Raw genomic sequence first — 17902 nt, forward strand, 5'->3', positions numbered from 1 at the left:
AATGACGGGATTATTATACGAAGTCTAGTAAAATGGCGCAGAATATATTGCATTGCTTACAATAATAGCAACGATATTTGTGTGAAAGTAAAAACTGGGCAAAATTAAAAAAAATTCTGAGGCGGAAATTAATCCGTGCAGTTTATAGAAATTTCCCTGTTTGAATAAGTTTCGTACGTCTCTTTCTGGGCATCAGTATATGAGCGGTAGCTGCAATTTGAACATTGTCCTTTTAGACATCGTGTTTACCCAGTCATACTTGATGCAAGAAAGTAAATAGATCAACTCAGCCAGAGTGCCGTTTAGCAGGATTAGGTTGCCATGGTTACGAGTTTGATGAGTTATGCAATCTTAATTCAATGCAGTGAGCCATTCTTTATTATATCTAGACGGTCATAAAGTTTTAATGTCACTGGGATGTATTCTTCGGACTGAGTTGTAAACATCAGACATTTCATGGAACCTTTTCTCTTTATTAGTTTTGTAAACAATTCTAAATAAGCCTGAAAAGACAACACCTCACCAACTTTATGTATTCGCTGAAATCAGAAATTCGCTGCAGTGTTTTTCGACTCTGGGTTTTCGATGACTACAACTAAATATTTCAGATTTCTTCGTTCTCGTCGAGCGAAGATGAGGTGTACCAAAATAATTTCGAAAAATATGCATAAATTATTGTGCTGTCAGTTTTGGTTTGGTTAAATTAAATATTTAAATCAAAATGCGTGTGCAGAAATTTGTTTACAAAATAACTTTTATTTCTATCAAATGCAAACACATAACTTTGACTGTTTACATGAAAATAAATGCTAGAATCAACACAGACCAGCACCAAGCTTCTATATACAATGTAAATGCATGACTGAACATTATACTACCGTCTTGCTGTAGCCTTTGCCTAAATAACAACTACAAATGCAGCTGGTTATCCTTACGTTTCATATATACACATTTGCCAAAGTCTACTTGAAAGAAACAGTCGCAAAGCAAGTCCCAACTCAAAAGTCTATATTATATTTAATCTGCACCTTTACAAAGGTACGTAGAGCGCTTTCCGCTGTACCTTGTGAATAACTTTTTTCTACATATCACATTAATAATTTAGGATTAATTATAGACATTACACTCGTATCTACGTACACAATAGTCAAAAAAAAAAGGAATTCCGTGAGTATGGCTATGAATTACAATACCAGCGAAGTATACCGTTGACAAAATTGCACGTCAGCACTTTTAATGTACAATCATGTTTATTATTAAATATTTAACTTTCTCCTGTGCCCGTTCTATAATAATCACGTAGGCACGGGACAGTTTCGAACAATTGGGCCAGTGCTTTGTCAAATTTTAAGACGCCTGAGAGTGTTGCAACTTACTGTTTATCCGGGTTATTATTTACAACTGATCCGTAAAGTCCATTAGTGTACGCTTGATCTTTGTGCAAGTTGGACCTATCTCGCATGAGGTCGCTGAAGGCGTAATCCATTGGTGGACGAAAGCCCAGTGTTGGGACAAGGCCCGTTGTTGAATAAGGCGTCATGAAAGCAAGTCCTCGACTATGGGTCGAATATGCCAAGCGAAGAGGATTGAGTCCTAGATGTGGTCCAATGGCATAGGCGTTGGGATCTGTAGTAAAATGGGCCGCATTAGGTTGCAGTGGTGAAAAAGCAGACCTGTTGCCCAGCGTCCCAATGGCAGGCGGCACCGCCCCAGCTACCAGAGGTCGATGTGATGTAGGTCCTTGGACAGCCTGATGAGTCCTATCACGGTGCCAAGTTTCTTCGGAAACCTTTTCTTGCTCTCGGTTGTTCAGAATCTGCTCGATGGCTTGGACAACGTCCCCTCCGCAACCTTGCAGGACTAGCTCCAGAACACTTCTCTTGTGTGAGGGGAAAACCCTGGTTAGAATTTCAATAGGAGTCCTCTGACGGGCACCTGTGGACGGGGTACCGTCTCTCTCGTCCTTTTCTGTCTCTGACCCGGAGTCAGAGCCCAGTGGTGTGATGGTCCTTGGGCTATCTTGTCCTTCTTTAAGAACTTTACAGATGGGAGAACTAAGAAATGATTCTCCATCGCCGTTCTCTGATCCAGATCCATGGCGAACGTCTGGCGACGAAGTCCCAGGCACACTACCTGTACCCGGCTCACTGTCACCCGGTATCGGCTTCACTAAGGACTGCTGAGGAGTACCAGCTCTTGGCATTAAACTCTTTTGAAATAATTCATACTTCTGGAGTTTAGTTTCTGCAAATCAAGAAATTTAAACAGGTTTTAAACTATGATAATCCATATTGATTTTTTTTTTTAAATATTAAAGTCATTGTTTGAACAGTTATAATTAGGTTATAAATGAATTCAATAAAACATTCCAGTTGAAAATAAAGATTACAAAGAGACAATGGAATTGTGAAAACTTTTGGTGGCGTGCAAAAGTTGCATCTTTGTCAGCTAACAATTTGACATCAGTAAATGTATTTGACATGTGACCACATCAGAATATTAGAGCTTAATGTTATATATCCAAAACAAGCCCCAATGTCGAAACTGCCCCTCCAATTAATGGCGATTCGTTTAAACGTTTTTGTAACTGCTGTTATGTAAATTGTATTTGCAATTACTTTGATTCTTAATCGTTACTGTCACTTGAATAAAACATTATTTTTTGGAATTTTGAAGGTCTCGTAAGTGAGTTCTCCGGTTAAACAAAAAAGGCAACAAACGATCTGAAGATCAGTGATTTAATCAAAGAGACAGGAGTTCTGGCATGGTCACAGTTTATTGTGTCAGTTATTCCCAAATAAACCAATTCCCCAATAATATGACAGTACAATTATTTGTCAAATTGTGGAAATGTTTAGTGAAATGGTTTTCTGGGAATAACTATTGTTTTCAAAGTTAAAAATCAACAAACATTGTTAAATTGTTCCTTCATAGCGCCGTCCTTTGATACAAGCTCGTTTTTTTTATTTTAAATAAACATCAAAATCGCATTATTCGCATTCTTTTTCCATGATTATTCAAAATGGTACAAATATTTGTGTGATCTGTATGCGAGAAATTGATAGAAATGGAATTGAATGCTTTCTGAAGTAAACGCTGTGATAACCGAAATCCGAAAAAAAGGGCAATTCTCCAAAAAGAAACACAATTACAAATACCAGTTTTCGTAGAAAATTTTGTTTTCTCTAAATCGTCAGTGGTTGAAGATTTACATTCTAAAACGGCTGGTGTGTTTCTTAATCCAGGTTTTGCATCGAACTACCTACACGGAATGTCTAAGGCCTGGAGAATTCCACTGCTGCTCGGGGCTGGGACGGTGTGAAGTTGCCTACTCTTCAGTCCGGAACAAATGAAACTTTCCGAGCAGCATTGTATTTGTAAGTTTGACTTCAAGCGGTTACTGTTTAATTATTTTGGAAAATCATATTAAAATATTTAATTGTATGCGGCGCGCGGATTAATTGTGAAGACATTGTTACTACGATCTTAAAATAAACAAGGTTTGGTGGCAGAAACCTTCCCACAAATACGGGTTATTTATGGGATTTCTCGATCGGCTTTTTTCGTTGAACAGAACTAGACGGACCACTGTCGAGTGCTGTAAATATAAACAAGGAGCTTACAATGGACCAAATAAAAGTTTTGAAAACTTTGGGAGAGGGTGTTACCTGTGTTACCCTCGGAACAGACCGAGCCAAACACATCGTAAGAAGATCGGGATGGGATCATGCCGTTGGCAGCCGCAATGGCCAATCCTTCCGCCGTCCCGTACAGAAGTTGCAGCTCCCGGGCTTCGTTTTCTTCCTGTGCCTGTTGCCTTCTCAGGGCTACCTGAGCCGCCATCACTCTCTGCCTTTCGGCGATCAGGGTACACTTGGCGCACATGCAATCCTTCCAGCGACAGTAGCGTTTGTGGCCCTTCAGAGCGGAGACGACCCCATGGTTTCTACAGCGGGCGCACTTGGGAGTCCTGGGATACTTTTCGGTGGCACGTAGGAGCAGAGGCGGAGCACGGAGGAGAGTCCCCGACACGGAGACAGGTATAGCTGTCGGAGTAGTCTGGCTGGTCGAGAGCTCCGTGCGCAATTCCATCACTTAAAAATAGATTGCTGCTAATTGTCAATTTCTGCCTTAAATTTCAGTCTCAAACTAGTTCTTCAAACTGTGCCTGAAACAGTTGCGACCACCGCGTATTAATGCGCGGAGAAGATTAGGAGAGGCGCTAAGATCGGTGTGGGAGAAGGCGATGATATGGACGGTATTAGCATTAATGCTGCTGGATACAGAGGTTCAATGAGTCCACTCCCGCGCTCTCTCTATTGTTGCTCGTTACGTTTTCATTAGAATGAAATTGACAACATGTGGCGCCTGCGATTGGCCGAATGGCACGCGGCTGAAAGCACACTCCTGATTGGCTCTGGTTACTGTTACCTAGTGTCCACCTGAACCTTCCAAAATAATCAAGTGCAAACTACAACAGTATCTTACAGGTACAACTGAGACCCAAACTAAACTTAAACAGCAACTTTGTTCTTTAGTTTACACCCACCGTTGTTTGGAGACGTTGGTGCAGTTAACAACAGTAACCAAATGTGAAATTCCACTTTCTTTTGCAGGCAGTCGTTATCATGATGATGTAATTACCGAGTAACTCCGACATTGAATTCTGGGTAAGTAACACTTTATTAATTATTTCCATTGGTAATTGCAAAAGGGTTTTAAAATAGCCTGCTGTCGGCAACAGGTACAGTTTTCAAAAGAGAGACTATAGTTCTATTTATGCGTTCGAGATTAGTCATGGGCAAACGAACTTTATCATTTTTTTCCCATTGTCGGATCGATATAAACCCATTAGCTGTTAACCGTCTTGGGGCGTAAAAAGGGTGTGGGAACAAGTTATTTAAAATGTCGTGAAGAAATTAAATAATTATAGCTTTAAATTGTACATGAAACATTTGATAATCAAATCAATAGTTGGCCAGTAGGCTTTAAAAGTAAGCAACAGTCGCTATTCAATCGTCATTCTGGGGCAGTGACGGTAAACTACATACTGTCGACCTGAGTGGAAGGAAAAAAAATCCTTCAGCGCCTTGAAGTTTGCTTATCAAATTTTTGAGTATGCCTTATCTGCTGTAAGAAGTTGAGATATAAACTGTACCGTTTATATAATGCTTTAGTGGATGCTTTGTATCCCAAATAGCACTTCCCCCTCCCACCCCCGACCCCACACCTCTCCAAATCTATATGAATAAACCGTAACAGCGAGCTCCACCTTCGCCAGCAAAATTCATTTCAGTCAAACTTCTGCTTGCTCTTTCCAAAACAAAATCCAACAACATCCCGGGTGGAGGAGCAACGTACAACTGACGAGAGAGGCAACAATAACGCGATTCATACAGCCGCAGAACTATGTTCCGGAAATGGCGGTGGATCTTAACTGTTGCTCCCATCCCATCTCATACATTGTTTATGATAAAAGATGCAACTTCATCTCGTTGTGCTTTGCATAGCCTGTATAACAGAAGACATGTAGGAACAGGAAAAAATATTTGCCCTTTCCAATAGTGAACGTCTTACGAACAACTTGAAATTACAGCGAATAGCGAAATTTCAGATGTTTGTTTAATGACCTGTACCGTTCAAATGGAAAAAAAATTAATTTAGTTCAATATTTACACGACTGAAACTGGAAACAACTGCCTGAGAGATTCCGTATTAAATGGAGTATTTCTGTTAAAACCTCTCTGTAAAGTATTGTGTGTGATGTTTGACTATGTATTTGAAGGTAGTTTCTAAGAAGACGGATCAATGTTTATTAAAACCGCAAGTGTACCTTCAGAACAGCAGCGTACTAGGTTAAACATTCGAGTGTGATTTATTTTGTTTCCATAATTGGTGATAATTAAGATTAATTGACAAAACATGCTCAGCTATCCACTTGATTAATTAATTGTCCCTACGTTGCACGTTCGCAACAGAACATATATCTAAACAGCACAAGGTTATTTGAAACAATAGGTTAAACAGTTTAGACCAAGCGTATCCTATGTTGGCGTAATCAACAGTGGAACAAAAATACTCTAAATTTACAAAGGTCCTGCCGAGCTGCCATTCTTCGAACTAGCATCAATCAATCAGTTGCCAAACAGCTCCTCCCCGATGAGAGCACTCGGGTAATTTAACTGGTAATTTCATCCGCTGTTCGCGTTTATTCACTGCAAGATGCATCGTTTAACCTGAATCGACTAGATTCTTTGGAGTAAATTTCGCGCCTCGATACCAAAGAATTGCGCGACGTGGTTTTAATTAAGAGAAAGGGCTGAATTTCAGATCTGAGGTTACGCCGTTCACGTGATGTGGACTGCTAATTGGATATGTGAAATCATAAAGTTTTTGGCTGGAGAAATATAATGTTGATTTGTAGGTTTATTAAATCGAATTATGTTGTAGAGTGGAGCGTTCAAATAGATTAGTTTACCACGCCTGCAAGGGCTATTTGGTGTTGGAAATGTGCAGGTTGCCTAGCAAAAGGTCGCCTATTTTGTTGCATTTTCTATTTTGAACTTCATAATTCCAAAATATTTCCTAAAATATCTATCAGAGTTAAGAATAGAAAATATGAAATGGACAGCCCATCAGTCAGCATCTGAGAAGAGAAATACAAGCAATAACTATTGATCTTTTTTTAAACCAAACATTTTCTGTCATACAAACACTGAACTCAATCGTTTGACAAAATGACACTTTTTGTTTCAGATTTGTGCAAATTTTTAGCGATGCAAATACAATCAGAATAAATATAAGAACCAATGGACATTGATTAGTCAGTGTGAAAACAGTAGCATTAAAGAGACCATCTCTTTTTCTTAATCGTGTCATCACATTTTTTTCAAATGCCAAGAATTTACTCGAAATCAAGCAATGGTTGAGTTGCGTACCCGAGAATGTTGAATGCATCTTAATCAGTGCATGGACTTAAATAACTTTTGATAACAAAATGATGGCAGTGAAATAATAATGTCGGTGGATGTGTACATTTTTGGAGCCATAAAACAATGTGACATTGCAGGTTTAGCTATGGTTAGAAAGCATATTTTGTTTATATGAAGAAAACATCACGAATGTATTTTGTACCAAGTCATAAATGTAACTTCTTTTCAATTAATACTGTATTTGTTTAAAACGTCTAAACATCCAACGTTAATTAATTCGTACCGAATTTATCGAAACAAGAGGCTTTGCTCTGCTGATATTCTGCACAATTAACCAAAGTACTTTGAATATGTGACCACCGTTGTGTGCATCGAAGAAAAATACGATTGCCAACGCTTCTCCTTGCAATGCATCTGATCGAGATCTAATCTTGAACGTTCCAAAAAGTGTTTATTTTTTAAGTGCAGCAAATGGAAGTCCATCCAACTTCAATTCTATTTATTCAAATGAACTTATCCGCTTTAAAAGCGAAAAGTATAGATTAATGCAACATTCTATTCAAAACAATGTTATTCAATTTAAACCAAAAATGTTGTATTGCCTTTTAACAAAATACATGAGCAATCATATATGGACATTGTATTGTCCTCTCCGAAGCATGTGTAACACTGGAGGCTGGTTTCTTTGTAACAAATGAAAATTAAAAAATGTGGTTATTGAATAATTTGCACTATCAATGCGTGGCCGGCTGTTCTTTATTATTTCAACAATGGTTTCGTGAAAACCACAGGTCAATATCCTTTAAGTGTATAACTATTTATATAAACTTTTTCAAATTATACTGCAAGTATAATGTTTGAATTTAACTAAATTACGTATTTTTCCATTGGCAAATTATCACAGCGATATTCTTATTCGGGTAAATATTCTCACTTCTGGCTGTCAATTAAGTAACAAAACTGACCAATATTAATGCTTATGTAAGTACTCTTTTTTTTCCGCTGGAATTATCCGTAAGTGTTTATTATCTGTTCTCTTTCCCTTTCATAGATGACAGTCCTTATGTACCTGCTAATGTAAGTGGTCTTTAAGGTTTCATTTGTTCCAGGGCTGTTCCATTGACTTTTTCATTGTTTACTGAATGAATCAGTGTAAGTAAATGCCATCTGTTTCCCGCTGGTTTAATCTGCACCTTTAATTACCCAGCCAAGAGTCTAATAGAGATGATATTAAACTAAATCTTTTTGACATTAAAAGTAATTATCTCAGGACGAATCTTACACCAATGAAAATTACCTCGAAGACATCCGATTTTGATGCTCGCTTTCACAAACGTCAGTCAAGTAGATTTACACAATATTAAAGTTTTTGCACCCTGATATCACCACGCAGTTGATGTCAATGGTGTTGATTACCATGTTTCGTGCGGTTCGAATTACAACATAAGCTACTTTTCAAACAGGAACCCTGATGATTCCCAACGTTCTAGATGTCCTATACATTTACAAAGGACGAAAATAAACCATATATTTCCGATTTCAACATCATGAAACAATCGTGTTTCTTGCTAGGCTGTCGGGCAATACTTTTCAGAAACGCTTTTTAAAAAATTGCGCTGTCATATTCGAAAGTAAACAAATTACTGGTCTCAGTATAGGTGTATTCATGCGGTAGAATATAGCATGAAAAGGATAGCGTTATATAAGCAAATGAAGTACACATATCCTTTATATATGCACACAAACGAAACGTGTGCACACATCATCCAAATTCATTAGTACACATGCTAACTAACTGTCAAACTTCATCTTGTTAAATAGGTTAGCCTTTAAAGGGCGGTAAATTGTAAATGCGGTTTGATATTTGGTTAACCCGTATTTATTATGGTCTCGGTTTAAATCGAATCATAGTTTCACAGTGACTGAGTCACTTCTCTTTCCTTCAAACAATTCACCTTTGAACAAGCGAGTCTTTATAAACTATTCTGGAGCAAATCCAGGAACATTTTCTTAAAACCCGTAGACGATTGAGTTTTTCCAGGTTTTTAAATTTTTACAAAGGAAAAGATTGACCCAACATATGTAGCAGTATGTTGCTGACCCTGGCTCCCTAGTGCGGCATTCTCACGGCTTGTTGGCTACTGCTGTCCCACCTGAAGGCTGCCCAGTCCCGGATTGCCATTGAGCCGCTCCCTGGAGCGGGAGCTGAAACAATTAGGTTACTACAAGGTTAGAGTAGCACATATAACATCAGATAAGCTTTGGGAAACCCAGCACTTATGCACGCTTCGTCTCCTAACTAAGTGTTCATTAGGTTGTTAACCTCTTTGAGAAGCAAAGGGCATGTGATAATGTCCTCTTCACAAATGCAATCCTTCCCTTAAGGCAGTTCACAAAACCTAAAATACCTGTAGAATTCAGAACTGGACTGTACAATTTCTACTTTTCAATATTTCCCTTGTTATGCAAATAATTACATGTTAATTATATATGTTCATTTGTGTGCTGTGCTGATAACGAGCACGTTACAATTAAACGACGTGTTAATTATTTTCTCCCTTTTTTTGTAGATAATCCATGTCTTCTGTTGAATTTATATTTGGATGATCCCGGTCGTTTAGAATACGTTTACAGCATAAAATATGCTGCTTAAGTTAAATTGTAATTCCAGCATGTTTATTGCGTTGATATTGCAGTGATGAACTATTATACACGCTATCATTTTCTCCGTATTTCTTTCAAACAATTGCCAGTGAATGCAAATCAATATTCTCAACAAAATTCTATTTGAGGCAATTTTACGACAAAAACGTAATAAACCGATCATTCCCGCAAGTTTATGCGTGTAATAAATGTGCAATGGTGTAGAGTTTTGTACAAATTGATGATTAAATTTAAGATCGTAATTTGTTTTACCTATGTTTCTCAAAATATGGAACCTCGCATAGCAAAGATTATACATTGTTCTTTATAGGAGTTGGGTTAGAGGCAATATCTGACAGAAGGCTATCCATGGCCAATTCATTCTGTTTAATCGCCTTCAAGAATCGCTGTTGGCAGCATGTCGGACCTCTTCAAGTTTAGAAAGTGAATGGCTTTTTAAGCAAACAGCCTCACCTTTAAAGAAATCCGCTAGTTCCGTTTAATAATGCTCTTATTTCTAATTGATGGATTTCCAAGGAAGAGCCCGAAATGAGTAACTCTGACCAGATTCCCATAGCTATTGTGTGAGTTTTCGGTTCTTTTAGGACCATTTCTGTCTCTTTATTTTCTAACCCCTCGGGCATGGATTAAAGCGTCAGACAATTTTATCTTCGCACCTCTGCGCGGTTAAAGGCACTTTGAGGTAACGTGAATAGAGGGCTTTAAGAGAAAAAAAGTTGCATGTTATTATAACTGCACCACTGATCATTCTGAAAGGGTCTACGGCAACTGTAGGAACAAACATCTACAAAGTACTAATTGATCACTTAAAACGGCGGTCTGTGCACCACATCTTTCGGAGACTAGCTTCAAAAGTGTTTACAAAGGAGATGCGTTGGTTTAATGGGAAACTGCCAACAGCAATAGCAATAGCACGTGTCTTTTTATGCAACTAAAAATAAGTTTATTTTTGAGTTAGGCAAAAATAGTGCTGATTACTGCAATGAAAACGATCCTAATGAGATAATAATGCATAGGAATATTTAATCTGGTCGACAAACGTCATTAAATGTGACTTGGTTCAAATGGCATTAGAATAGTCGATTAAAGTTTATATAATATCAATACGAGTTAGATATTAAGGATACTTATTTGCTCTCTTCAACATGAAAACGGTTTTCATTTCTTGTGCACCAGGTATTCGCTGTAATTAAAATTCAAACCCCGTAACATACATCTGCTTCGTCTTTGCCAAATGAATTGAAGAGGAAAAAAGATTGCATTTAGATCACAGATGGGTGCAGGTTTTGGAAGAAATTTGAGAAACACCATTGTCCGAAATCAAAACTCAATGTGTTCGCTGAAAGGAGTATTCTTTAGCCTTCGGAGTTGTATTAGACTTGTTTTTTAAACTTGAAGTGTTCCACACAATTACTCCGGTCCTAAATGTCACAACCATTCTGATTCCAAGCGTGGCTGATTCTAAATGTTATAAAAAGCTAAAGAAAAAGAGTACAATTATGAAGCAATAATTATGCTACTTTGTTCGCACGCCAAATCTTCCAAGGAAGCCGTTCCTTGCAGCATAGACGTTCACCGTCCCAGCCAGCTCCTTTTAAAAGGAGGTGGTAGATGTAGTTGCCAAGTAGCTTATCAGATTTACAGCTCCAGTAGGAGGGTTATAGTAAAGACAAAGGGTTATAGTAAAGACAATTCCTGACAACAAAACTTGAAGTTAATTATCTGGAGTTCAATGTAAAGATCATGAAATAATATACACCAAAGTAGCCAGTAACTCAAACAATGTGCAATTTTCAATAAGTAGGTCTACGAGTAAAACAAAGAAAATAGATGTATATTACAAAACTCTGGATTCCCTTTGTACAAAACATATCTAAAGACGATAAATTTAAAATCTGGTGGTTAATTGCTTAGCTTTGATTGATTTCGAATGAATTTTCGTTCGAATTTGTATACGTTACCGTAAGATTTTACGTAGTTTAACGCATGTGATGTTTCATATGAACATTAATGAAGGTAACGTATTTAACAACCAGAGAACTGAAAATACTTTATTTCTAATCACCGTCAAACTAAAAAATACGATTATAAATACCAATATCTCCAGAAATGTTCCGCCTGTTTTCCTTTATGTGTAAATTTAATTACCTCAATATTAGCGCATGGATATGAATATAAACTTTTCATTAAGATGTTAGCTTCAGTTGGGACATCAGTAACTGTTCATTTGAAATGAAAAAAAAATAAGATTCGATACCCTAGCGTGTTATCTTGTCCAGTATTTAATTAAAATGCCATCAATTTCTTGGTAATTAATTAGATGAGGTACAAACAAAGGTAAACAGTGTACAATTTTACTGTTAAATATTAACAGTTGAAAAATGGCAGCAAATAGAAATATAAACTTCACTCACTGTTAGAAAGGTGATGCAATTAACATTATTGGGCAGAGGCTGGGAAGTTTAGAAGTTCCTGTTTTATTGTGTCGGTATCAATATCTATTGATTAGTTTTTAGTAAATAGGCAAGCTAGCGTTTTAATTGTGTGTGTTTGACATCGTGAAGCCTGATTTACAAACAACATTCCTCTTCCTTAAGAAAAACAAGCGCAAGGGAAAGACATTGCCATTGTTTGAACTATAGCATTTATATCAAAACATAATAAACTCTATCCTACTTTAAATGAGAGACTGATTTCTATCCAGCGCTAGTTTGGCGTATTCTCATCAGGCTTTACTTTTGATACGGAGGATTGTACAGCTGGCTGTTATTTAGTCTCGAGAAGTCTGAAAGGAATCCTGTGTTGAAAATAAAATGGCAAAAAGACTAGATTTGACCACAGTACAGAACAGTTCTGAATTTGTAACGTGGCAATTGGACACTATAGGACTTGTTCTATTTAAGACAAATTTCATCTTAAAAAAAATCTGACACGTCATTTAAATGAATAGTACCTTTACCTGACAAGTTTTGAAAGGTTACGTTCCTTGTTAATATACAAAAAGGCAATTAGTTGCGTGGTTTACGCCAACTAGCATAGATTCTGCTTCTAGTTATTAACTGTGTCAACTCTAAAGTGCTAATTTTAAAAATCTATTGAAAGTGCTTCGTATAATTCATTCCTCTCGTACATGCCCATGAACGATAGCTTTACAGGAACGATATTTTTAAACTTAACGCAATTCCAAAAATATTACAATATACGCAAATAAACTTAGGAATTTTCAATGTGAAGATTAAGCGAGATCTAGCGACCTATCAGCTGTGTCACTTATTAGTGGGGATTTAAACTTATTGAATCAACTTAACGTACGTACTTTATATATCAATTTATTTCTTTCAAAATTTAAAATTCATCCAGAAATTTTCAATAGGGCATTGTTTGACAGTTAAATTATGCTTAAAGTACAATATATACTGAGATGATGCGGCACTTTTACAACTTGCCACTATCTAAAGTGTAAGCAGTGGACACATAATGCTAAAGTATACTGTGATATGATTATATTCGAACGGGAATATTTACAAAGAACAAAGCAAAAGTAATTGTGTGAAAGTAAATGGAGGCATGACACATACTCACTTCGAAATATAGTTTGACTGTTAGGCCACCATATGTGCTAAGGTAGCCATTCTGCACTAGAAGGCCATTAAGTGCTTGCATTGCAAAGTTATTGGAGCTTATGTTTTAATTTAACAAGACAAATTTATAGTTTCCTTGCCGAACAACTCCATTAGTCACCACTGGAGTGTGATATTACTCTCGACAAATCCGAGTTTAACACGGACTAGCTGCGGTGCAGCGATTTATTTGCGGAAAGATATACTCATTAAATTATATCTTGTGGTTAAGTTACCATTATTTGTCATGTAAGATATACTTGATAAATTACGTTCCGTTTTCTCATAGTTGAAATGTTAAGTATTTAGCTACACTGATGTCAATAATTACCCCTTCCCAGCGAATCATTTACTAACGCTCAACTATCAAGAGCGATTACATCAAGTAAATGTTAGCCATGCGATTTATAAGCACGACTGTGGATGATAGCTGCATGCGTCTTTTAAAGACATTTGATTAATCCTCCATCTCCCCCAAAATGCAACTTTTGCCAGCAGCCTGAAGTTTTCGGACATGTAAGTCATGGTTTTAAAAACACATGCATGCGAATGAAAGAAATGCCATGTTTTTTTTAACTGAAAAGATTTTGCAACAGACCTAAAATTGCCCGGAGCAACTCGTTAAAACTACGCGATAACCATTTTTGTCAAATCTGTTGCCTGCGTTTATTCACTTGGAAATATTAATCCATGAGTGCAGCTCACAAAGCCATTGCAAATTCCAGGCTGTGATCTTTATGGTGCTAAAAGACTGACAGGCATCAAAGCAAAAACTTTCAGACTTTAGTTACAGCACGTGTACAGATGGTAGGGATTGTCTTTCAGTAACTTCACAGATTTTTTGATGAGCAAAGATCGTGGCTGTGTAAAGTAGACAATGAACTGTAGGCTCCGATCTATCGACCCTTTTGATTAAAACTGCATGGGAAATGTATACACACAGCAGGGCCAATGCACAAAATGTACTTGCGAAACTTAATTCCAAGCGTCAGTAATCATTTGTTTCAGGGCATTTGACCAAAATAAGGTAATAGTTCAATACATTTTGCACTGAGTATTTATTTAAAATGACAGATTTTAAAACAATATAATTATACATCATATATACATGGAAAGCTTTATGCGAGATTCCATTCGAAGAGACCAGAGGCCAACTTTCAAGTATACATTAATTAAGCAGAGACCAAGTTGCCTTACTTTTGTTACAGGAGTTTCATTATTCAACATGGTACAACTGAGAAGACATCATTAATCAATGGTATTTTGTTTACCGCTGCACCCACATACATTCTTAGTTGGAGCAGCTCAACAGGTTCATAATCCAGTATATCTGTCCACCAGTTTAACTTCCAGGTCCCTGTAAAAATTTCGTGGGAAAAGAGGTGTCACATTTAATTTCTGGATAAGGGAATGGACCTCAGATACTTTCCTGTATGTTCATGGCATAGTAGATGCTGTTTCCCATTTATAACTCACTTAAAAAGTAGATTAGAATTCAACCGTACAGTTACCCTCATATTTTTTTCAATTATCTCAATGAAAAAAACAACACAATCCAACTAAATTGAACCAAAATACTCTGTGGATGCTGTAAATCTGAAATATAAGCAGAAAGAACTGAAGAAAGCTCAGCAGGTGTGGCAGCCTCAACACAGAGAGAAGCTGAGTTAACACTTTGAACCTAATCTGATTTCTTCAGACATCAGGGCTCAAATGTTAACTCGGTTTCTCTCTCCACAGAAACTGCCAGACCTGCTGAGTTTCTCCATTATTTTGTTTTTATTACAATCCATTAAATTCTTCACTTTAGTTTGAACCAAATCGCTCACCAAACTTTACGATCAACGTGAATCATTCTATTTTGTTATTTCCAATCTAGTGGTCATTTAGCAAATGTAAAAATACCTTTTGGAGAATCTTCCTACAAGCACAATAAGAAGAGATCTGGAAAATACAGGTAGTTGATATTTGCATGTAACCACAAAATAGAACCTGCTGCAATGTTTCGAGATGAACTGAATATATTCTCCCCACGCAACAGCATCTGATTTGTGCTGGTGTTTTGATCTTTAATAAATGATGAATGGAAACATATGAAGTGTAATATACCATCAATATTATGAAATAATTCCATTTGCTCCATAATACAAACATTAAGTTTATTACCCCAAAATATGTTCAAGTCTTGACCAGCTAAACAGCAACATATGTTGTTAGGAAAGGATTCCCTGAAGTGTGCAATACAAGTGTGAGTCTTACAATATTTTGACTAAATATCATTTTCATCAAGTATCATGAAGACATAATGAGTTTCCTTGTATTGTATCCTTGTATCAATCACCACACGACCAGAAGGATGTAGATTCTTTGGTATGTGGCATTTTAGCAATGAAGAAAGGTTGTTTGCAGTGGAATGGAGGAGGTTGAGGGGTGACCTGAAAGAAGTTTATAAGATTGTGAATGGTATGGATAGACTGGAATATATGAGGCTTTTTCACAGGGTGGAGGGGTCAATTACTGGGGGACACAGGTTCAAGGTGCAGTGAGGGTCATTTAACAGAGATGGTGTGAAGCAGATTTTTCACACAAAGGGTGGTGAGTGCTTGGAACATGCTGCCCAAGGAGGTGGTGGAAGCAAACACAAAAGCAGCATTCAAGAAGCACCTGGACAAATACATGAAAAAGAAGGGAATAGAGGGATACGGATCCTATAAGTGAAGACAGTTTTAGTGTGGAAAGGTAAAATGTGTTGGCAGAAACTTACAGGGCTGAAGGGGCTGTTCCTATGCTGTATTGTTCTTCGTATCTCACCTTATTAACTATGTACCACACCCCTAAAACCAACCTCTTCCAATGTTAACCCATAATAAGACAGAAAGAGGCAAAATGGCTGGTTTTGCAACTGACATTTGGCTCCTTAGTCCCCAGGGGCAGAATAACCTAACCCTCTCTGTCCCAAGTAGCTGCCTGACTATGGCCAAGTCCCTGGTCTGATATCAGAGGCTGCACTTGACTTTCTGTACTGGGACCTCCTGATTGAAGGGTGTCTCCATTGGTGTGACTGAATACCACTCCCGTCAACATGGCCATTTAATTGAAGCACGTGCAGAACGTTTGTTGCATCAGTTGTTGGCACATGGTACAAGTGTAGCACTAATGAAACATGGTTAACTGCAGCAATATGTCCACCCCTTGATTGGTAAGTCCTGACAACCTTGACAAGTTGTTTAGCTTTGTGTCTGCACTAAAAAAATTCACGACGAGGCAAAACGAGCCTGTTGCAAACCAATAAGTAGACATTAAGTGAGTGAGCATCTGAAAGTGAGCAGTCCCAAAATGCTTGGTCTAAGGCATGAGTTGAGTGTTTCTGTAAGAGCATAAAGCATCCTTGCAGCAGTACTACAATGAGAGATGCCAGAGGACTCCAATGTGCAGCATTGAAGTGTAGAGCCGTACTGACAGGAGATCAGAGGTGTGCCGTGATTGTGAAGAGAGGCTGATACCAATGTCCATGGCAGGGGGTGCAGGCAGTCACAGCTCATACAACATGCCCTGCGATGTTAGTGACTGCTGTTTAGGGTGAAGAGCCAGAGGGGCAAGCGGCGAGCTGGAGTTGCCAGAAATGTGCTTTAACTTTAATGTTGGGAACTCTCATGTCCTGGTTTCTATCAAGTGTATGGTACAATAGAAACCTGCCTATTAATGAGGAGAAATTTGATGTAAATTAGGCTGATAATGAGCAATAATTCCTGTTAATAGACATCTTGATGCTCACGACTGAGAATCACATCTCAACACCCTGAAATCTGTTGGAAGATGTGATTTGTTCTCCCAACATCGGAAAAGACCTCACTGGATTTCTTGCATGAGTCTCTCAGATTTCTCGCATTGCCAATGTCATTCAAGGCCTTAAGATTCTGGTTTAACTCAATTGTGTTTTAAGTAGCATGGTAACAAAACATATTTCATAATTTTGGAAGATTCATTATTAAAAATTGAGAATTATGTTGAGTTAAAAGCAAATAACTCAATCAAATAATTACATTTATAGCTTTTAGGTGACTATATGATGCATATTTCAATAACTATCAAAGTTCCAATGGAAATTTGATGACCACATTTGTGGGAGGAGGAAGCAAATGTATGAGTTAAATTAGAAGCTACATGAATAGATGACTTTACTTGGAGCATACGAGGTGCTTAATCTAAGTAGAAGTCAATAATGGAAAATATTTAATGCTGATGTTTACACAACATTTTTGTTGAAGATTTTAAACCTTCATGAAGAATCTTTTTCAGACAATAAAAAACAATACTGTATCCAATCTTTAAACTACAAAATAACTTCAGAAAATAAGTCTTGGGCTGTAACAATTGGGATAACTTAATTGCATTGCTAGGATAGACATATGCAGATCTCACTTTTATGATTTTCCACAATACGTTTAATCTGTTCATTGTGTATTTTGTACTGGTATAACAGGCCAATTATAAGCCAACATTTGATATTTATTCACTGCCATGTACAAGTTAATGTGGTCTAGGTTAAATAGTTAATTCTGATGCATGAAATACTATTTACTGGAAAATGCATGAGAACAATTATATTTTCTTGTTGCTGGATGTGACTGTAGATACCATGTTGCTAGCACACTATGCACAGGTTAAGATAGCTAGCCTTATTTA

General features: G+C 37.4%; 1 protein-coding gene and 1 long non-coding RNA gene across 2 annotated transcripts; one reads left to right on the forward strand and one right to left on the reverse strand.

The window, feature by feature from the left end:
- Positions 1 to 791: 791 nt before the first annotated feature.
- dmrta2 (DMRT-like family A2) lies at positions 792 to 4260 on the reverse strand. Its single transcript, XM_020524733.2, has 2 exons — positions 3669 to 4260; positions 792 to 2244 (listed from the first exon to the last, which is right to left on the reverse strand). The coding sequence occupies exons 1-2, from the start codon at positions 4090 to 4092 to the stop codon at positions 1373 to 1375; spliced, it is 1296 nt and encodes a 431-aa protein (XP_020380322.1). The 5' UTR covers positions 4093 to 4260; the 3' UTR covers positions 792 to 1372.
- Positions 4261 to 4374: 114 nt separating this feature from the next.
- On the forward strand, positions 4375 to 9757 carry LOC125484290. The gene is made up of 4 exons (XR_007263130.1): positions 4375 to 4490; positions 4617 to 4670; positions 7984 to 8009; positions 9503 to 9757. It is a non-coding gene; the product is annotated as an uncharacterized LOC125484290 (long non-coding RNA).
- Positions 9758 to 17902: the final 8145 nt, after the last annotated feature.

This window comes from Rhincodon typus, chromosome 10, assembly GCF_021869965.1.
Source record: "Rhincodon typus isolate 14 chromosome 10, sRhiTyp1.1, whole genome shotgun sequence".
Taxonomy (NCBI): domain Eukaryota; kingdom Metazoa; phylum Chordata; class Chondrichthyes; order Orectolobiformes; family Rhincodontidae; genus Rhincodon; species Rhincodon typus.

What these genes read in the sequence shown, in the direction of transcription:
- dmrta2 (XM_020524733.2), bottom strand. Translation starts at nt 4,092, where the DNA reads ATGGAATTGCGCACGGAGCTCTCGACCAGCCAGACTACTCCGACAGCT. An exon ending in CTGTTCCGAGGGTAACACAG is followed by an intron (nt 2,245 to 3,668) that starts GTAACACCCTCT and finishes CTTGATTTGCAG; the next exon opens with AAACTAAACTCCAGAAGTAT.